Source organism: Betta splendens, chromosome 8 (assembly GCF_900634795.4).
Source record: "Betta splendens chromosome 8, fBetSpl5.4, whole genome shotgun sequence".
In the NCBI taxonomy this organism is placed as follows: Eukaryota; Metazoa; Chordata; class Actinopteri; order Anabantiformes; family Osphronemidae; genus Betta; species Betta splendens.
The window spans coordinates 13,669,912-13,692,576 of NC_040888.2; the positions used below are offsets into that span (position 1 = coordinate 13,669,912).

General features: G+C 42.5%; 1 protein-coding gene across 2 annotated transcripts in view; it reads right to left on the reverse strand.

The window, feature by feature from the left end:
* The window catches only part of doc2a (double C2-like domains, alpha), a 36,654-nt gene extending 16,381 nt beyond the window's left edge, over positions 1-20,273 (reverse strand). The window contains exons 1-5 of one of the 2 annotated variants that reach the window (XM_029159983.3): positions 19,925-20,273; positions 11,916-12,245; positions 8,738-8,817; positions 2,684-2,758; positions 2,343-2,452 (exon numbers count right to left, since the gene is read on the reverse strand). In XM_029159983.3, the coding sequence (XP_029015816.1) occupies positions 2,343-2,452; positions 2,684-2,758; positions 8,738-8,817; positions 11,916-12,240 (590 nt within the window). In that variant the 5' untranslated portion in view covers positions 12,241-12,245; positions 19,925-20,273. Of the gene's footprint in view, positions 1-2,342; positions 2,453-2,683; positions 2,759-8,737; positions 8,818-11,915; positions 12,246-19,610; positions 19,741-19,924 lie in introns of those variants that run through there. The other variant, XM_029159984.3, reaches the window with a different exon arrangement.
* Positions 20,274-22,665: the final 2,392 nt, after the last annotated feature.

A 22,665-nucleotide genomic window follows, 5' to 3' on the forward strand; every position in this document is an offset into this window, starting at 1 on the left:
TAAGAGACTTACAGAGGACATGGGTCATAACTTAGAGACATTATGAGTAGAAAAAACAAGCATGGGTGTAGAAATAGTTCTTGTCAGCAGACAAATTTGTGCCTGTGAGGATTCCCTCAAGTGCAGAAGTGAATATTTACAGTATAACTAGGAGCAGGCTTCCCTCTCCCTGTCACTGACGTTGACCTCAAGTGACAGCTTGAAATAACAGGGGGAGCCCACGTCTTTCACACAGCAGCCACACCGAATGACAACAGATACGTTTCTGCATCTCAATAAACGAAATAAAACAGAACGGATGCAGCTCGCGTTTGTCTGTGGAGGAAGCGCCACGCCAGAAACACACATCCGCAGTAGACACAGGCTTGTTTGTAACAGGGGGCAACGCAGTCGAAGGTTTGGATTGAAACGAGCACAAACAGCATATTAAATGTGGAGGTAAACAAAGCGGAAGCGCTGGCTGGGAAACAGGCAGGGATGAGGGAGACGAGACGAGAACAGTCTGAGCTGAGAGCTGGGGAAAAATAGAATGTTCGTACTCAACAATAAATGAAATCACACAAAATATCATACTGTAAAACCTTCTTGGTACAATAATAACCCAGAGTGAGGGTGAGTATCAAAGTTGACCACTAAACCACATCCAGTTTACTTTTATTATTCATGAAGTGAATCATATTAAGATGTGCAGCCATTCATAGCGTGTGTTCGCTCCTTTCTCCTTCCACATCCATTCATTTAAAGGCTTTTACTGCAGCATTCTGACCCACAGTCTTCCAACTATTTATCTGGACACTATGTGTTCTCACACCCTACGAGCTAAACCGCGTCCGGGTCCCGTGTTGGAAACCTTTAAACACCATTTTAATGGAACGAGTCCCCGATGAAATGTCCTTATGTGCGAAAGTCCGTCTTAGAGTCTAAACCCGCTCCTTCAAGGACAGAACCACAGCGACCCTCACACAAACACCGGGGCCTTGGGGAAAGACCATGAAATGCCTTTTTTAGTCTGCTTGTGAAGCCAAAGAGGAGCGAAAAAAGTCCAATCCCAGTTGAAATCTGGTTTTCACCATGAAGGTTAGAGGGAGCACTGAAGCCCGTCACAGAATAATGTCCATTTCCTAATTAAATCTACCGCTCATGTTCTGAAAGGAGATGACCGTTTCATTTAACCATAAACAAATCATTGTACAACGTTAATGTTCATTGATTTCTACTTTGACAACCCTTGCATTGACTGAACAACAGACCTTGTGCTTCCTGTTCTTAATTCATCATAACCTGCACTGAAAACCTGCTTTGTAGCGACTCAACGTTTTACAGTTTGCTGCAACAATGAACATCAAGAAGGTTTTGGGGTAGAGAATGTTTTGCCAGAAACTGGTTTCAGAAGGAATCACTCCAGGAGAAGTCTCAGCAATTAAAATAGGGAGAGTTTTGTGATGCTTTGCCAAGACACATACACTTTTGTTTTTCCCTTCGAGGTTCGTTCATAATTACCCGCTGGCTCTGTGACATGTTTACTTGAGATTAAATGCTGTAATTAAAGAGTTTCTGCCATTTTATTTCTCACTTCTTTTGATTATTGGTCTTGTGTGATGCACCCACTTTCTTCACACCTCAGAGTCCGCTTAGGATCATGTGCATTCATGCCCGCTGCCTATTTTTGTCTGCCTATACGTTTGTGTGGTCAAGGGCAAAGATCTGTAATTCAGTGACAATTCAAGTCACAGCCGGGGTTCTGTCATGTCACCTTCGTCCCGCCTCATTTGCTCTGACATCCCATGTGATTGCACATCACCTCCAAACACTCTCAGGCTGCTACAGCACAAGCTGCTCGAGGTGGGAAGGATTCTCTGGATGACATAAGAGTTGCAGGAAAACTGTGTTTGGCTGCTTTTCTGCAATAATTGCACATTGTAAAGAAGCTTTGTTGATTGACTTTCAATTGTGTTGTGGATCTGAAACACAATATCATCAAACACTCAAAATTGGGTCCAAATGTGCAGTATGTTGTGTTTCACATGATTGTATCTCGTTTACAGAGAGAGAGGTGGGAAGAAACCGTGCTCTGGTGTTGAATTCAGTGTTAGCTTTAAATTAATTAAAGACATGACCACTGAGGTTCATATCTGAATGTCAAGACGTCCCTGTGCTTGATTAATGGCTCTAAGTGTAATCAGTTCAAAATGAGATCCAATGAAACCAGGCATGAATTATTCCTGATCTCACGCACGCACACACACACACACACACACACACACACACACACACACACACACACACACACACACACACACACACACACACACACACACACACACACACACACACACACAGACCTGAGCGTCTTCCTGTGCATGTCTTCCTCCGTGATGCCGACATAAGTGAGCGTTTCATTCCACACCGGATTGAGAGAGTTACGGATTGTTTTCGTTTTCAGCTTATTGGCCTGAAGGACACACAGATGGTGACACATTTCAATTTCAGTTTGGCATTTGACACTGCAGCAAAATACTGCAAAATACAGTGCGTTATAATAACTTTCTGTGTTTTGATCTCTAAGTCAAAACTTACATGCATATAATGAATGCAGATAAATGATATACAGCATTATATCAAGACTAATAAACATAGCGTGACATCTAGTTACAGTTGTGAAACCCCCCCGGTCAGCTCTCACCTTACAAGCTCCAGGCAGCAGGTGGAGTTTGACGTATGGATCAGACAAACCGTTGAAGTCCATGGGCTTCAGACCCTGCAGAGAACAACAGGAATCTGCTTAAATCAGTTCCTTATCAAGTCAAAGGGGCTCTAGCTGCTGCAGCGTAATGATGATTTAATACTGTCATTTCACACGACAACTCAGCTGGACTCAATAAGCAATTTAACAAAGTTAAAAAGGGAAATAAATGGTTGAAAACTGAAGCATCAGGGCCTGAAATGTACAGCATGGTTTTACTCCACACGTACATCAAACCACCTTATTATTATGACACTGTATGAATTAAACAGAGGATGACGGTCCAGGTTAGTGTGACCTCCTGTCTGTCTCATTCCAGTCAGTTCTATCACTATTGCCACAAATGTGTATTTAGACATTTCTGACAAACTCTGATCAACCCACTTTCTTGAGCTTTCATAATGACTTTCATTAAACCCTCTTTATTTACTCAGGCAAAAACCTAAAACCTAATTGCATAGAAAGCTCAATGTGTATGATGTGTACTGTATGTATGATTTGTATGATGTATGTATAATGTAAAAGAGAGATTCTGGTAAAAGATGACACCAAGCTTCCTCACAGTAGATTCTGAAGCTAATATTATGCCACCCAGGGTGGCTGTCTGACTCTATAGGGTCTGTCTGTGATTTTTAGGCCCAACAGGTTTTATCTGTATGCAGTTGAAGGAAGTTTTGGGACATCCAGGATTTCATGTCTTTTAAACGACTGTGACTTTTGGCTAGTTGATCTGTTTCATTTGGTTCCAAGGACAGATATAGCTGAGTATCATCTGCATAACAATGGGAATTTATACAGTAGAACGCTTCTTAATAATACCACCTAGAGAAGATATGTATAGACTGTAGACAGTATTGGACCAAGCACAGAACCCTGTGGTAGTCCAAAGCTAATGCTTGTCCATATGGAGGATTTGTCATTAACATGAATAGAATCTGTTCAACAAATAGGATTTAAACCATCCCAGTGCTGTTCCTTTTATTACGATGCTATGTTTTGGTCTCTGTATTAGAATGTAGTGATCAATTGTATCAAATCACCACTACGATCTAACAGGACAAGGACAGGAACTAGACCATTGTCTGAAGCTAGGAGAAGATCATTAGTGACTCTAACCAGAGCTGTTTGTTGTGCTATGATGTTTTCTAAATTCTGAAGAGAGTTCTTAGTTTTGACATCTGCTCTACAGATGTATGTCTTCTCTCATCTATCACTGTTGTTTTGGCTGCTGTTTTTTACTTTTGTCAAATATGAGCCACCAAGTTTGTCAGTCTATGAATATAAAAGCCAGTTACTGTAAATGAACCATAACGGTCTATACTATTAAGCGCGTGCTGATTTATTACTGTATCATTTCAGATTGAAGTCTCTGGTCAGAGCTGCCATCAGGTAGAGCCATGGAATCACTTTGCTCACACCAGAGGAATTTGGTTTTATCTTGTTCAAAAATTCCGTGTTTGAAGGAGCCATTGTTCTTGCTGCGCCTTTAAGGCGCCAGAAGACATCGATGCATTAAGCTTGGCAAATAATAAGCATCTGCCTCTTCAAACAGCCATGCTTTCATGCTTTTAGTGAATGGTGTGTCAGGTACTGTATCTGCAGTACCAAGGCATGTTTAGAATGTCTTATTTTGTAGCCTCACTGGTAAATTAGCCTTCATTTTTATTTTCAAAAAGCAGCCATCATGTAAAAAAGTCACTTATTTCTGATTTAATCTTCTGCACATGAATATGATTGTGTGTAGGTAGACTGCTAAATGAGAACGGCTTATTTCTCCACATACACATCTACGAGTCTTCACCCGAAATTGCAATTTAATAGCGTTGACATTTTCAGTGATGACAACCTTTCTTTTGGCAGCATGTTTACCACAGGACTGATGCACAACTATATCATAATTTGAAAGTGTATCTGTTATTAATTGAAGTGATGAATGGATGCCTGTTAATGATGCATCCCATGAGACTGACTGTAGCTACAGAGCTTACATGTATGCAGACATGTTATTGTGTCTAATAAGGATAAACATTTAGCCTCTTTGTGGGCATTTTCTTAAGTTACAGCGCGTTTAGCTCACATAAAGGCATCATTATCTGTCAGAAGCCCTGAAGCTTGTACTGTACTTCTCGTGTAGCAGGTGTGTTTATGCACCGGCTTCCATTAATTCCCATGTTTAGCGAAAGCAGGACTTACTGTATTTTCCACTCTTCGTAGCGATGATGCTCAACAGAATCTACACAGGTTGTTGTGAATCTTTCACAACAACCAGGTCTGATCTAATTCACCTCTTTATGTCGGAAACCGATTCGGGCCCCAGCGCTTGAACGAGTCAATGCCAGGAGGCAAATCATTGACATTCAAGTAGGCACTCAAATGATGAAAACATGTGGGGAAACAAAGAATACAAAGCTCAGTGTCAGCAGGAGCTCAGATTATCTGCCATTGCTGAGTTAATGAAACAATTTGCACCTGACGTCTCCTCTGTCTGTGTGCTTCTCTCTAATGTTCTCCCTCTTGCGCTCAGTCTGAGTCTGAGTCTTAGAATACGCTGGTCCAGTTATTAAATGTGTTATATTAAAAACTGAAATTGCCCCCAGAAATCCCTGCATGCAGGACATTAACAGGGTGGATCCAGCTACAGCAGCCTTTTATTTTGCTGCAGATCAGCTTTTGCGTTCACACCCCCCCTCCCATGGAGCTCAGTAGATTCATAGAGTGCAGCCACTCTGCAGGAGAGCTTTATGGTGCATTCACACATACTGTACGTGTGGCAGCAGCAGAGTTGACACACTGCCCTGACTGGATAGATGGATGGATGCTGTCTGACGGATCTGCCACTGTCTAAAGTTTTTTATGTCATGACTCTCACAAAACACATTTGATTAACTCTGAACTCCCAAAGAATGGTAGTTCCAGCAGACCGGAGAATAAAGCTGTTTACTACGAATGTACAATGAAAGGCAGAAAAAGCTGATCACTGCAATATGATCAAATCTTAGTCTTATGATATACAAATTTTATAAAATGTCAGATGGTTTTGGTTTGGAGTGATGCATGGAATCCCATAAAGTACAAACACAAGTCATGTAGAAGAAATGACCAACTAACTAAATGTCACTGAGTGGGAAAAAAACAATGGCACGTGAAATGATACATACTAACAAAAAACACTTACCAAAGTGAATGTCACTGTTTGAGTAGGATTGCTTGTCTAATAATGTCTAGGACAATCAGAAAAGCATTTACAAATGGAATACTAATGCAGTAAACCACACAACTCAGGACAAGTACAAGTACAGATTACAGAATAAAAGAAGCTGAGAGACAAACAAACTAGAAAGGCACAACTGACAAACTTACTAGTGGAAGAATCACACAGTGAACTGAAGTTGGAGCAGAAGTCTTTAATAGCTAGTCTGGGCACAGCTGTATGGAATTAAAACTGTCCAAAGAGCAACAGAAACTGGTAGTGATGTCAAAGTGAAGGTGACAGAAGGAGCTTCTACTCCTGGCATTATATCCCACAAGCCCCTGGTCTAGGTGGAACTAATAGGAGCCTTATGACATCACCAACTGTTGGCAGTTCTATTTAGGAACTTTTAAGTGAGCAAACTGGGCTGTTGTGACATTTTGTGAGGAATTACTGGAGTGGAACAGATTAAAATCAATAATGGTAATTCCGCCAGTTTTATTTTGATGCTCATTGCGTGCGACATGGCTGAAGATGACGCTTAGTGTAACGTATAGATCATTTCAGCTGTAACGGATAGAGACTGTCAGGCTAGGAACCGTTGGGCCTCTCCTGAGTTGCTGGAGTCCAGCGTCTCGCTGACCTACTAACGCTGAGCCAAAGAGCAGGTGTTAAATGTTGGGAGGTGAGATACGAAGCGGCGGAGCCTCGAGCTGCTGTGTGTTGTGTGTGAAGAGCAGGTGTTGAGTTGGCGTTGACAGGAATCGGCCCTGAGCCTCCCAGATCCTGTCGCAGCAGAACAAACACACACTCGCTAACAGATTGGCTGTCTGCTGAATTGTCTCCTATGGACGTACAGAGCCGCAACCTGTTGAGTCTTCCAGCCCCCAGTTGCGCTTTAGATATTGTTACTGACACTCAACTGGCTTCCTAACTGACTCCTTGACAAAGAACTGTAATTCTTGTCAATAACTTCATTTTTCCGTGTGGAAGAGGACCATCTGCCCCCACAGAGACCCTTCAGTGGAATCCAATGGGTCAAAAAGAGCACATCATTACCCTGCACCTGAAAGAGACATCCCAAACCAAAAGCTTCTTGCTTTAGAATTCTGAAACTACATAGAGTGAATTTAGATAAAAGAATTTTAATGGCCTATTAGCACCCCTGGAAGAAGGTCTGCTGAAAATCTTAGGTTGAAAGAATTTTAAAAGCCCATAAATTTAAATAATGAATGAGACGTCCCAATCAGCGAGAACCTGTGCTGTCTGGGGCGTGTATAACTATCTGTAAATGTCACATGATGACTGATGGTCCCGCTCTGCTCCATCTGGACATGAGAGTAACCGCATATGTGACATATACATGACAAAAGGGGCCATAAAGGTAAAGTGAGCATTAATGGCCAGGTCACGAGCTGGGTTGAAGCAGAACATCAGGTCATTGGCTGGATAGCTAACTGCTATATAGATATAGAATCTGTGAAGTTTTATTGTATGCAAATGTCCTCGAAGGCACAGAAATGAGAACTATTATGGAAAAACACTTAGGAATGTCATCGAGCTAAACATCTCCATTGTCAGCCTCACGGTCCTCCACAGCTGTTCAGAGGCATTTACCAAAATAGTACATTTATCCAGACTAAACCCAGAGGCGCTGTGAGTGCCAACGCAAATGTCAGGACTCACATTGTCCAGGCAGATCCCTGACACAGAATGTCCGTGTCAGGTCCTTTAGAGCCCATGCACAGTGTGAGAACAGCAGGCAATTGTGTGGAAAATCCAGCATGGCCACCAAAGCGCGTCTGCATCAGGGAACTCCCGCTGCCTGCTGTGACATCCGCCTGCCCTGACGCTGTCACGTCCATCCTGTTCCTCGCTCTGCAGGTGTGGGGCTTTTCTAGTAAGTGAAAATGGCGTCTGATGCAGACGAGGGCGACTCCTGATTCACCAAGCCAGCGCGGAGAATGACAAGAAGCAACTGCTTGAAGGCCGAGCGACCACTTTGACATGAAGGAGGAGCGCTGGCTCACAGTTCATTGAAAAAAGGAAATTGTAAAATGGCCATTATATGTGATCACACTGTACAACGTATGAAGGTTGTTTTCTCACACAATGACTGTGCAGCATGTTTGGTCTCCACTCTGGTGTCTGTTTGGGCCTGTGTGATCCTGTCCCACTGCACACCATGACATGAAGCAGCTGGAAGTGTTAAAGTAGCTGGGGGAACATGTTGAGCTTCTTCTAAACTTGGCTTAAAGCCGAGACTGAGATCATGTGATAAATTATAGCCAATACATGAAGACGAGTTAAGTTTCCGTGTGAAGTGGCGAGGTTCTGGGTGAAAGGATGGATTCTGAATTCTGCCATCGGACCTGCTGAAGGATGGGGGTGATGTGGTGAAATGAGGGGCTTAGAAATGTAACTGAAGGGTCCTCTCCAATTTATTTAGGTATATGAATTTTGCGTTCATGTTTTTGCACCACTGTACAATAGGTCTGACAGGGTGGAGAAGGTGGGCTGAGAAGGGTCAGCAGCATCTGCAACTGATGTAGAGCGCTTGGCTGAGAATGCTGCACATCCCAGGACTGACAAACTGAAAACGCACCAAGAGACGCGAAAGGCTGAGCTTCATGCAAATATCCTGACATGAGTGACAGCCACGTGAAAGCCAATCGTGAACGTCCAGCAGAGCTTCTCCGGCTCTGAAACGGCCAGGTTTCACCCACAAACTTCTGATTTGAGACAGTGACCAATACAAAGTCGTTCTTTCCAAATGAAGACAATATTTGTCCATGTTTGCTTACCTTGGCCCGGATCACGGTGCAGTGCAGCTCGCTATTGCTTTGCTCGTATCTCAGCTCGAACTCCAGCGTTCCCAGAGCAGCTGGGGGAAGCAACACACGGAGGCGGAGGAAAGAAGCACAATTATCATAACATCTCATAAAAGAAACATGATTTACAAACGCCGCATCAGTGGACACATTATTCTCAGAATAAATTGAGAGCATGCAGGAGGAATATTCCAGGTACTGCAGCGCGCTTTTGCAGCATCCAAATCCAATTTGTTGGAGCGTCTCCCGTCACATGAATCTAAACACAACACGTTACAGGAAAGAAGCCCTTTAGGAAGAGCAGCGAAGGCATTTGTCAGGGCAGACAGTGTGTGTGTGTGTGTGTGTGTGTGTGTGTGTGTGTGTGTGTGTGTGTGTGTGTGTGTGTGTGTGCGTGTGCGTGTGCGTACTGTACAGTGTGAATAATCAAGGTCCAGCCGACCCTACAGACATCGGCGCCAGAACACGTTGACACTGCTCAGTAGAAGCACCATACTCTGCTGCACACAACTGTGCTGTTGAGCCATAATTGCAGCCTCCCATTAAAGTGGCTCTGCAAGGCTCGGATCATGTCCACGGGACTTGTTTTCTCAGTAACTAAACCCTTCGTTTCATATGTATTTTCCGGAAAGCATTTTTGTCACATGCAGCTTGTCGCCGGTTGGTGAACCTTTTCCCACTTTTACAGTCGAGAGGCTCCGACTCACTGACCTTTTGACCATTGATCTAATTAGATGTCCAATGTTCCACCATTTGTTTTTGATTTGCACCAATTACCTATCCAGTCTTGTGGGGCCACGAATTATGCAGTGGCTCAAGATCAGTGCTTTTTGGTGTAATAAAGGCCAAATGAGTGGATTTTGCTTCTAACCAGGGTTCTGTCAGACACATGGTATGAGTGGTGGTGCCCCCGATTTACTTACAGTAGTGGTTTATTTTGAAATATATGAAATTGTGTAATCCTGGAAAAGCTGCGCATCTCTTTGGGTTTGCTAAGAACGTCCAGGGTCAAGGGTTCATAGCATCTGTTCAACAAGGAAGTTATTGTTTTTCATCTAAAATGTTGAAAGTAGAAACATCCTAATCCACAATACAGAGTGAGGAGATCAACAGAAGTAATGTTATTTCATGCATGTCTTCTCTCTGCAGGCTGCAGCATACTTCTCCGGCGCTCTGTAGAAATGAACGAGCTTTCTGTGCACTTTCCACTTGAATGTTTTCTGCCGGTTTGTCGGAATGTTTACGGTTCTCATTCCACCCACCTCTACTGACTTACAGCAGCCCGGGGCATCGACAACTGCCTGCTGTAATATCTCAGGAAAAGCCTACTCAAATACAGTCCTCTGTGTTCCAGCGCTCTGCAGTAATAAAACCTGGGCCTGTGGGTAAAACCTCTGTGGGATTTATCTGTGCCGTTAGGACAGATTCTGATAGGGGCGGGAAAGAGTGTTCATTGTTAATGAAAATGCCTTTTATGTTTGATCAAAGCCTGGAGTTTTAGTTACACGAGACAGACTGTCAAACTCTGACACTCTGCTCCTCCCTCAGGCTTTTCCCTGAACCGCTGCATCTAAAGTCTCATCATTAAGAAAAATACAATCCACAACCAGTGACTAAAGGACAAATCTGATGACAAATACATGTTGATGAGGAAATAAAAATGGTAAAAACACATAATTAGTGTGGACGTGAGTCACAGAGGAGCTCAAAAACATGTCAGCAAAGCTCTGAGGACGGCGTTCAGCCACACTCATTTCTCACAATTTGTCCCCGTTTTGCTGTTGAGGGGACGATGTACTGTAGGACATGAAGGAGAGAATCATTTTGATGTCCTTAACCATTAAAAAAGTCAACATCTATTACCACATGTTATTATTTGTTGTAGCTGGTGAATCAGAATTAGTTATTGCAGCCTGAATTCAATAGACCAATTTGTACAAACTGACAACATTCTTCTTTTTGTAAACCTTCATAGGATTGAGGAACAAATCCTATGTGCAGATACAAATTAGCATTTTAGCAGGTACGTTTTCATCAGGGAGGGAGAAGTCACCATGTTTCCACAGCAGAACATGTAATTACTGCAAAGTTCTGTCTGCTGTCGTTGGTTTAGCCTGTGCAAATATAAATGACTGTGCAAAACTGTAGCTGTGACAAACAATCCGAAATGAAACCTATACACCATGACAACGTCCTGTACTCTGTGTTTGCATCAGCAGTGAGAATGAAATGGCTTTGCCAACGTCAACAGTCTGAAAGCTAAATGTCAGCGTCGCTCTGTTTTCTACATAAAACAAGATAGCAGCAAATGAATCTGGAAGTTAACTCAAGGCAGTAGAACTGAACAAAGAAACTTTTTCCTCCTCACTAAAGTGGTTTAATTTGAACTGATAAAACCACTTGAATTAGCAGTGAAACGTTTCAACCCAAATGAAATCCACAAATTCACCTCACCTGGATGAGCTTGAATGTCCATGAACAAGTCAAGCTTCGTTTATGCATCATGTGATCTCCACCCTTACAAATGCAGACACTGCCTTGTTCCAGGACATGCACTTGGGGAAGGTAGAAGCTGGGATGATAAATGCTCTTGACCAAAAACCACTAAACGTTATTGCTCAGTTTTTACTGATGCGTAAAAACCAGCAAAATGGACTGATGTTCTTCATACTTCAGGTCTCGACATCACTGGAGAAGATTTACTTTGGATGAAGATAAAATACAGTATGCGCTGTTGCTTTTTCCACAACATGAGGTGTTTTTTCGACTCAACTCAAAGTGGAGGCGCTCCATCGTCGCTAATTGGGAGGTCATACAAAGGTAAAAATGAGCATGTTAACTGTGAGGAAACGCTGAAAGCCAGGCAGGATACCAAACAATCCACCTGTGGGAGTGGTGGCTGTCAGGCTCAGATGGCTTTGTGGAGACGATTTCTGTCCCAGTGACCATTAAATTAAACCGATGCAGCACATATTTAATCAGAATTCAACTTTAGATGTGATGTGAGGACGTCTAAGTCGTTGTATCTGACCCCAGGGTTCATGCTGTGTCATGCAGTAAGCACCTCCACCTGCAGCTACGGGCCTTTTACAGATGTGTACAGTCGCACAATAACACAGACACACAGACACATGCCAACAGCGAAGCTCACTGCAGTCGTCACTGTCAGAGCTGTTGATCTCCACCGATGTGTCCACGCTGCTGGTCAGGGACAAGGAGCCGCCGCCGCCCGCTCGCCCGTGGGCCAGCAGAGGCGACAGGAGGTGAGCCCGTCCCATCCCGGAGGCCACAGAGCCAGGGCTGAGGGCCAGAGGGGAGGAGGCCGGGTTCGGGGAAACCGGGGTGGGGGAGGTGGGGGACAGGCGGGGGAAATAGGCAGAGATCTGTTGGATGGGTCTGATGGGGCCGGGGCAAACGTCAATGGCCATGTGTTCCTGGATGGAGATGCTGAGCTTCTTTCCTCTTTGCACCGTCATAGAGTCTGAAAGTTGGAGAGAAAGGTTTCATTTACAAAACAGCCACAACAATGTGACTCCTGATTACAGTAGGTCACATTGTTGTGGCAGACCAAGAACAGAGAATAAGCTTTTCATTTAGTTTCAGTTCATTCTCTCATTTTAATTTAGTTATTTTTCCCTTTTGCTTTGCTTGAGCTTAACCTCATTTCCCCATTATCTTAGTAGAGTTAAAGTTTAGTAGTTCATTTAAATCACTGAGTTTGGTTATATATTATGCCATATTAATGATTCAGTCAGTTGCTAATCTACGTCAGACCTCTGACACTAATATATTAACATTAAAGAGTCAAATATTGTAGAGTTGACCCTAAATAAACCTGTGAATAATCTATCTGTATCCAATGTGTAGAAATTAAATAATTAAACAAAAGACATGAACGCATGAATATAATTGTACCCTGTTCAGGAGGCAGTGGACCTATTTAAACGCAACCACAGAGAGAGCACGCTAACGCTCCACCCGGCTGATGGACTGTAAGACACGCTGAACACTTGTAATTCATTAGCACCAGAAGGAGGCGGAGCATCCGATCAGGAGGGAGTAAACCCACGTTGATGCAGGTGAAGATAAACGACAGCATCAGACCGTGTCTGCAGCGGTTGGGGGTCATTACAGACAATATGTGCTGCACTGAGGCTATGGAGCCGTCCTCATTGTTCTGACCACCAGGAGTGACGCAATTCTCCCCCCCGCTGCAGGCTGCTGACAGCCGACATTTAATGAGGAACGTGCATGTGTGAGAATGCGCCGCATCAAACTGGAAAATGAATTGAATGTGCGTTAGGCAAAGCTCGGCTGGGAAGGAATCACGTTAGAGCCGGAGCACGCAAAAAAACAGAAAAGGTCTGCGACAGTGACTCGTGGCAGAATTCAAATAGTATTTCACAGGTTTATATGTCACAGTGGAGCTGCTGTGAGTTTCTGGTGTACAGTATTTGATTACAGGTTAAAGAAACTGAATCATCCATCCACCTGCTATTTGACCCCACCACCTTTTGGGCACTAGTTTCTATAATAAATTTATTTTGTGAACATTGCTGAAAATCTTTTATTTGTCTTTGATTCAACCACAATTCAGGGACAATGATGTAAGAAGGCGCAAACTTCTGAGTGACAGGTGATGAGCCTTTATGGTCTGACACCTGTACCTGTTCACCCCACATCACTCACATCGCTGCTGAATGGATGAAGCAGAGCAGCTGATGCTTCAGGGTCTGAATGTGACCTTTCCAAAGTGAATTTACTGGTCAAATCTGACATCAAGGACCTCACATCTTCACACATGAAAGAGAGCTGCTGCTGCTGTTGTTGCTGCAGGCTCGAAGGGACCGATCCGACGCTGAGTGACGAAAAGCAGATTTGTCTGAAGCGTCTGAGTCACAAAGTAAGAAACTACACAAACCAAGCTCATACAATATGACATCTTATACTGTAAACATCACTGGAGCAGGTTCTCGTGCACTAGTGGTCTATTACACCAGACAAAAATATTTGATGATTCCTTTATGACCTTATTCATAGTTTTTTAGCTGTTTCTTCCTTAAGAAATACTGAATTCCTCTGCTAGTAAGTTTTACATTACATACATTCAATCAATACTGTAAATAAATATTATTAACTATTTGAAATTCCCATAGGTTAGAAGGATGACTTCAAATTCCTTTGAATGAGCTACAGTAACGTCAAACTCTGACAAAACAACTGCGACAACAGCAGCTCTAACATGAGCAGCTTCAACGCCATCATCAGACGCAAACAGCCAAAAGTCCTGCACCTTCTCCCTCTCTCTCTCTCCCTTTTGCGTTGACGTCTGCCTCCTGTGTCTCACAGCTGGATACGCCAGCCTTCACGTTCATTCAGCTTCTTCCTGGTAGGTGCTATTCAATAAATAGTTCCCGCTATAATCTGCGGCTTGCTGCCTGTTGTGTTCTCTACTTGGGATCCCTGTTCTGGTGGTTTTTAGCAGTCATGACAAAAGCAGTAAGCTGCTCCATGATTTAGTATGGATGGAACTTTCAACACTATTGACTGAATTCCACTGTAGCACCACCATTCACCCCTTGAGGGTTTGAATACAGTAGAATGTCTTCAACTATTGAAAGAATTTCCATTAAAAACTTGTTCATACCTTCATGTTCCCTTCAGTATAAACAGCTATAACTTTAGTGATTCATTGTTGGCACCAATGCATATAATCATAATAATTGTGAGGTGCTGAGAAACATTGCCAAGGTTTCAATGTGGCCTCACTGGCTGACTGACTATTACCAACACCCATGAAGACAACCAATCACCTTCAGGACCTTGTTTTCATCTGCACTGACAAGTTTAGATTTGAATACATAAAGTATTTATTTATATAACAAACTTTACTGAAGTATCATTACATTCAGCAGTGCTTTTAGCTGCAAATTTAAATAGTTGTGGCATTTTACAGAGTGAGATGGGAAACGAACAACGCTCTGTTGCGTTCAGTGGCAGCTGAGGAAATGTCAGATTCAGCCACTGTAGCAGCTTAGAGTCTGAGCTTCTCAGCCCCCCGCACAAGCTGGACAGCCTGAACGTACATATTGACCACCCAATTGTCCGTCTCACCCAACAGAAGCAGCTCGTTTTCCATCCCTCACCGTAGCTTTGCTGGAGGCGAGGCATAAAACATGATCCAATCATTTCACAAAGTGACTATTGCTGAAAATGATCGTGTTAAGTGTCCAAGATGCAGGTGGACTTTTATTGGTCATCCTCAAATGTCGAACAGTTGGTTCACATTTTTCAAATAATACATTGCTGGAATTTTCTGCGAAAGCCCACACAGCTTCATTGGTGTTAACTTGCAGGAGCCGGGGATCTCAACTGAAGACGTTAATCAGTGGGAGAGCCTGATATTAGATGAGATATGTGGAAGTCTCTCCACTTTAGAGAGCTCCGCAGGGCGTCCGTGATGACACCCAGGCAGAGCCTTATGTCTAAAATAAAAAGAATGAGTGGGCTGAACAAACTGCGAAAAAGCACAACTTTTCACGTTATTGTCGTATTATACGAGTTTGAGATCCACTCCTGCTCATCCTACACTTCCCTGCACTCATTTGCTTTGTGTGGACAACTTGTTTTTGCACTAACTCTGAACTCTGTTTTTTAAAGCTCAAAACTTTTTTTTTCTGTTTGGGCCCTCAGAGAATTTAAAACTGCTGCTGTGAGCAGTAGGTAAGAGCTGATTCATGCATGAATCCTTTTGGTGCGCTCAGAATAAAGTCACGAAAATAAATTCTCCGATCTTCATATTCCAGTGGGGTTAAGTACCTCTGTATGAACAGCACATGCAGAAACAGGGTCTCTGAGAAGGCAAAGGGCTGCAGGCGTGGGGCTCCAGGTCCTTCACAGATAATGAAGTGGAATGAAGAAAGTCCGGTTTCAGTGACAGAACTATTTATTTTATGGTTCCACATGCTCCTAAAACCCTGCACAGCAATCTAGTTCACTGTAAAAAGGGACTTTACACATCAAAACTTTAGTGACAGTCATTTCATCTTGTCCTTGACTTCCTTTAAACTTATCAAAAACTAATTTCAAAAGATATTTAAAAAAGTGTGGTGCGGCGCTGGCTTCTACAGTAGCTGCTGTATGAGCAGGAGAAGAAATTCACCCAGAATTTATTGTGAATTTCATTTGCCTTCCACATATAGAAAATTGTCCTGAGGATCGGCTCAAGATCAAACCATAAAATACTGTAATAGAATAGACAAGACTTACAGTAAAGGGCCTAATTCTGAAGTCTATGTGATACACATATACAGTATAATGTTCTTCCCTTCATGATTGTAGTATACCACCAAGGTTTGATTGGGGTTTCATAGTGTTGCCTTGACAGGAAAGGACTGGTAGAGCTCCTTCAGCAGACACCCGCTGCCATAGGGTCTCTCACACCATCTCTGTGGACGAGCCTGCTAGTCACCGTCAGAGAGCTATTGCAACAGACATGTGACATGGGAACGACTATTTCAAGAGCTGCTCCTGCAGGTCACGGAAGAAGGTGGGGACAAAAGACCTCTGTGGATGCTGAGGTTGGATGACACGCTGGGATGTGTGTGCAATGCTTCACATGACTCCAGGTTCTGATTTGAAACACTAAAATCAAATTGCCTTTTTATTTCACTTTACGAAACTCGTGAACGAACATCTCACTGAGCGAGTTAGAGTCATCCAGAGATAAATTATATTTAATTATGATGATGAGATTTTTAGCAATAAATACCCTGCTGTAAAATATAATAAATTATTATTTTATACTACTGACTACTAGCAGATTAGTTTGGATATTACTGTATTACTAATCTACAGCCATATATGACTTTCCTGTCATATTATTCATGTTTATGTTAGTGTGTACGTTTATTTCATGGCTTTTGGGCCAAATGTAGAGAAATATAATCATGAAGAAATTCATAGGGAAGCTGCGTTTATCAGTGGAAACATACTCCCACATGAAAGTGGAGGCTGGCACATGTCCAGTGACTGATATTCAGTCACAGTGGGATTACTAGCAAGACTTCACAGTGGAGAGTCGAGCTGAGGAAAGGCACAGTGCAGTTTGCTTAGGACACGTAAAATGCTCCTTTTTGTGTCTCCCCACTCACTGTCCTCTTCTCTGTGCTATCTCACCTGGCCGTCACTCTGGCCGTTTTATTACCATTGTGGCTTCTTTAGATGGAAAAGGTGACGAGAGGCGGTTAGAGGCTGTAATGGATGGATGGATGGATGGATGGATGGATGGATGGATGGATGGATGGATGGATGGATGGATGGATGGATGGATGGATGGATGGATGGATGGATGGATGGATGGATGGATAGATGGATGAAGCTTGCAGCATTTGTTGAATCTATAAAACTTCAACTCCAAAGAACATGCATCAAAGTACAAACTGCAGCTATTAAGGGCAGGACGCCAAGGGGAACTCTCTGATCGCCTGACGGAACAGCTGTACCGAGAGCTGAGATCTTGACTAATACTGGATCGGTTTTGTTTGTGTCAATGGAGGAATTAGGCTGAATGTGTCTAATTTGGATATTTAGGCCTCCTTCCGCCAGCAATAGTCCAGCTGTGTGAAGATTTTATTCTTCACACAAAATCTGTCACTGTCATCTGCATGACGTTTGCCTTTTATTTGTTATTAATTCCATTTAATTCTGTTTTTTCTACAAAGCAACCCAAACGTTTCAGGTAACGGTCTGTTTGCATCCAGCAGACTCAGAGCTGCATGGTCGCTTATTTGCCGTGGTGCTTGTGTCCATCCATGAATTTAATTGGTTTTAGGTCTGTTTTTGGTCTCTACTAACTCCTGAAGGAAATCAGAGGCTCTTAAAGCACTAAATGCTTAAGCACAGATTGTATCCGTGTCTGGCAAGTCACCAAACAACCAAATGATACAGCTGGTGGGAAGAGTCCTGAATCTGCCACTTCTGGCAACTTGAACAACCGTAACACCAAGAGAAGGTCGCCTCCAATAGCATGCAGTCAAAGGTACTTTACTTATGGTTATGAGTAAATGCCAAAAATAAACAGTTTGCAGTGTCGTATTTATTATCAATGTCTTGTACTATTTATATATATTCATATTTAGCTACCGTTTAATTCTTTCCGAAATGTGCCACCCATCTTCCAGCAAGTACCCCAGAAACCTTTCTAGACTCACCATGTTCTACGTGTTGTTCTGTGATTTGTGTGACATTTTGCGTTGGATCAGTTCTTTTTCTTATTATTTATTGTTGTTGTGGGGATGCACTTACTCTCCCCACTTGTGGCATTGCATGATCAGTAAGTTTGGAGGGAGGTACTGTATTTAGTGAAGCAGCAGTGAAGCAAGGGTTCTATAACAATGTTTTGCTGGAGAGGCTGCTTTTTATCATTTTTATTAGACTAGGTCTAGTTTCAGTTCCTCATTAAAATTATGTAATTTGACTGTTAACACTGTCTAATGCTGTAAAATATTCACATACAACTGGAAATTTTGAATATCTGACTCTTCTCTCTGCTCCGTCCACCTCACCTGTTTACATTTGAACTTCACTGGGTCTCCATAGCTGCAGCTGCTGATTATTGAGCAGACAAATATTCATTTTTATGTTTTTGACTCCTCTTTCTTTCTTTAAATGCAAATCTCCCTCACAACTGCCAGCAACATCAGGTCTGTGTCAGCACTGAAGCAGTATCGATTTACATGCAGCTGTTGGTGGGTATGAATTATAATGTGGAGGCTCAATGAGAAGCAGAGAAACATTTTGGCAGCAGTGAGATAAACAGTTGTTCTTCCTAATTTCTGCAACACATGGTTGATTAGGTTGCGTGTTAAACCAGACAGTGAACTGTGTTAGTGTGGAGCCATGTGATGGGGAGAAGCTCTACAAAACTGAGTCACAGCCTTTATGTATGTACTGCAGGAAACATACACACAGTGATGAACATGTACATCACTACTGTCTGCAATGTAGTGGATACTTAACTGTAATCTATTCAAAATAAAAAAGCCTCATTATTTATGTGGAGAGTTTTAGAAGAATCATTATAATCCTAAAAGCAAATCTCAAATCAAGGAGCTCATAAAGCTCAAGCTGTCAAACTGTCCAGATGTTAGCTCCAGCACCTACTTATAAAATAATGTTTTTCTAGAAACACTGAGTGATGGTCAGCTGGTTGACTGGTTAGCTCTGCCACTGTAACAAGGATACTGGACTAAGTATGAGCAAAAGACAAGCACAAAAGGCTGTAGAATGGCTGCTCCAGCCTCATCCCACTGATTCCAGTGGTGGATGGAGCCATTAACCCCAGTCTTTACCAGCAATAGCTACTGCTTATGTTTGCTAATTATCTCTTGCTTATCCTTGGGGTCACAGCGGTGCTGGGTTAAATCCCGGCAGCGACTGAGGTCAGTGCTGCGCCCTGGACAGGTCACTAATCTATCCCAGGTCAGACAACCACTTGCACATGTGAGCAATTTAAAGTCAGAGAGAAGCCAAGCAAACACGGAGAACATGCCAACGCCACAGGGAGCTGGGACCCAAACCCAGGTCTGTGGCAGCTACTGCACCAACAGAACAAAATAGTTCATTGCCTCAAAGCACAACACTGACACAAACATCTTAAACTGTAAAGCTACAGATTATGGAATTGTGTTATACAGTATGTATTTACAGAACTGTAGATTAAATCCTGATATTAATCAAAAACGACTTTTATGAAGTCCATTTAAATAGCATACTTACTACTTTTCTCATATACAGTAGTTTATGCATATTTACTTTTTAATTATAAATATCTAAAACGCCTGACCTTAAAATGCCAATGATGCGTAGTGGAGCTGAAGTCCAACATAAAATGAAAAGCAAAACCATCGTCATCATCATGTAAAGCAGAAGTAAATTAGTTCAGTATTTGAGGAAATCTTGTTATTTACTTTCCACCACTGACGTGCAGCAACAGTGCAGCAGCATTGTGTACAGAAACCAAAAGAAAAGAGAGGAGAGAATAAGTGAATAATAAGAATGAAAGAAAAAAAACACACACCAGTGGGAGCAACAACTGCACCAGTATAAAGAAGACAAAACACAAGAGCACATAGAAGCGTAATATGATCTTCTTCTTACCTTTGATCGTGGGAGTGGAGGAGATTCCTACACAAACAAGTGGATGTCACTGCATGAGGGGTCCTCACTAACAGGTGGTGAGAGAGGCAGCGAGCAGCCGAGTGGTCGAGAGAGGTGGGGGGGGCAGGGAGAAAAGAGAGAGAGAGCGAGCGAAAGATCTCCCTGTTATAGATTTGGACTTTTAACCCTTTCTGCGCCCTCTTCGTCTGCCTTGTTTCCTGGCGCGTGTTTTGAGTGTGTTTCATATCCTTCCGCTGAGCTTCACATTCATCTAAAATGTCAGCAGCGATGAAGCTCGTCCTTTAATCACACTACACGTGTATTAGATTAACTCTCCCTCGCTCTCTTTCCCTCCTCCATCCCTCCTCCTTCTCCCTCTGCTCCTCTTTTTCCTAGAGCTGCAGATTGCAGGGGGGAGACTGGAGCAAAATAATGTGCCAACAGCAGCATCTGTCTTTCTCTTTCTCGCTGTATAATTTGTGGTTAATGATGCCTAATGATACGTGCGTGCATCCAACACACATATGTATATATGTGAAGCTGCGGGTTTTGTTTTCGTCCTCCCATCCAGGAAAAGGGTGTAAATGATGTGGCCTTCATTTTCCTTCTTTTATTTCACTTTTTTTGTTTTCTTCTTCTTCACCCCTCACCCTCCCTCCCTCCTTTTGTTCCTTCCTTCATCTTTTCTCCCACCATCAGACACAGAGGTGTCCCTAGGGCGAAGGAACCCCTTGTTAAAAGAAGAAAATCCCCCACCCCACCCATTTCATTCACTCCCGCCCTCTACCCTCCTCATCCTCCTCGCCGCGTCCTCTCCGCATCTTATCCACCCACTCTCCTCTCTCTCTACCTACCCATGCATGCAAAAATGGATGCGGAAACCCAGATATGATTTTCTTTTCACCCATACCTCTGCTCTGTCTCCATCTTTTTTTCCCCAACGTTGGCCGTAATATGCTTTAATACCCTGCAGGCCAGTTCAATACAATATAAAAAACACCATGGCTGTGCTGGTGATTGTTCCTATGCTGTTTTCGGTCTTTTGGAACTGTTTCCCTTTTTTTCAGCTGACTGTGGAGTCTAAAGGAAACCCAAGCCAAAGGAAAGCCAGTGTTGACATCAGTTATTCAGCAAACTTGCTGAAATAACTGAGTACACGGATAGTACATATTAACAGCAACTGCAGCTGTGGCACAGTTTTCAATCTTCTCTGCACAATTCATCCAAAACATATTTGGAATAATTTTGCAGATTGTATAAGTACTTTATTAGGTTTAGGTTCTCATGAATCTAATCATCCATCATAATTCATAAATATTCATAAATGTTTATTAAAATGATTAGCTTATTGATCAGTTCAGATTATTCACTCATATTTTAAATGAGCTGTCAAGCTGCTTGTCACTTATATTTTGCACATTTGTCTGACACAGAATCATTTATTCAGACAAGGCACCACAGCTCATCTGTATGAGCCATGTCAGGTCCTGAGCCAGTGGAACCAGTCAGGCACCAGCAGGACATGGAAAGAACCAATGAACGAATGAAAGGCTCCCCCACTCTGAGCACCCTCCACTGTGTCTGTGTGATCACATTCTTCATCAGTAGCATTTGCTTGTCATCTTCTCTTCCCCCATGCTCCACAGATAAGAACACAAACAAGTTTTAAGTACCATTGACTTCTGTCTTTTACATATTTATCATCAGAATCAAATCCTTAGATTTTAACTTTTGACCTTTTGACAGACCTTCACTCTAACGCGCCAACTCAGAATAATGTTATGAAATTACTGTTTATTACACTGGTCACGCTGATCTACTGTTTGATGACAACGGTTTAAAAATGAGTTCCACTGGTCATTTTTTATCAGGCAGAGGAACAAAGTTTATGCTCAACCAAACCCTTGGGATCCTGTTAATTATTAATGATAATGAGTCACATTTGAATTGAGTAGAAAACCCTCGACTCCTTCATATTTTCTAATGCACATTTGCTGGTTAAGACATTTATGTCATGTATTATGCAGATTTGATATTAACCCCAATGACCTTCAAAAATGAAACAACAACCACTTGTTGTAATTTTAGACTCCGTTCCTTTCTTTATAATAGTGACCTTCTATGAGGGAGTGTATGTTATCATACACTGCTTGTCAAATACTCTACTAAAACATGGTTTAATTTAAATGAGTGCGAACATTAACTCACTGTCTCATGGAATGAGGGAGTCACCTCTCAAGCAGGATTGTATCTAATCATCTTGGCCCTTGATTCCCTTAGTGATCAAATTAGTGTAAATTAAACCATGATCATTATTTAATTAAATCTAAATATGCTTATTCATTGTTAACTAGCAATTAGAAGTTGTAAGTGTTTTTTTTATTAAACATCAATTCATCCACTTTCTCTCCAGGGATAGAAATGACTGAGGAAATGATGATGTCGCTTTGAGTTTCCGTTTAATGCTGCTCACTGGCGACAGTGAATATAAACAAGCTGAGCTGCATTTGTCGCTCAGCTGTGGACTTATTGCAGATGTAGCTCACATCTCCATCCACTGTAACAGAACACTGGCTGTCTCATCTCTACATCTTTGAATGTTTCATGTTTCCACGCTTCAAATGTGCCTCTTTACTGGACTCAGTGAGGCATTCTAACTGAAGCGTTGCTCCCCGAGCTGGCATCCAACAACAGCAGCAAAACATCTGTAACACTTAAGCTCTGCTGGACATCATTAGCTA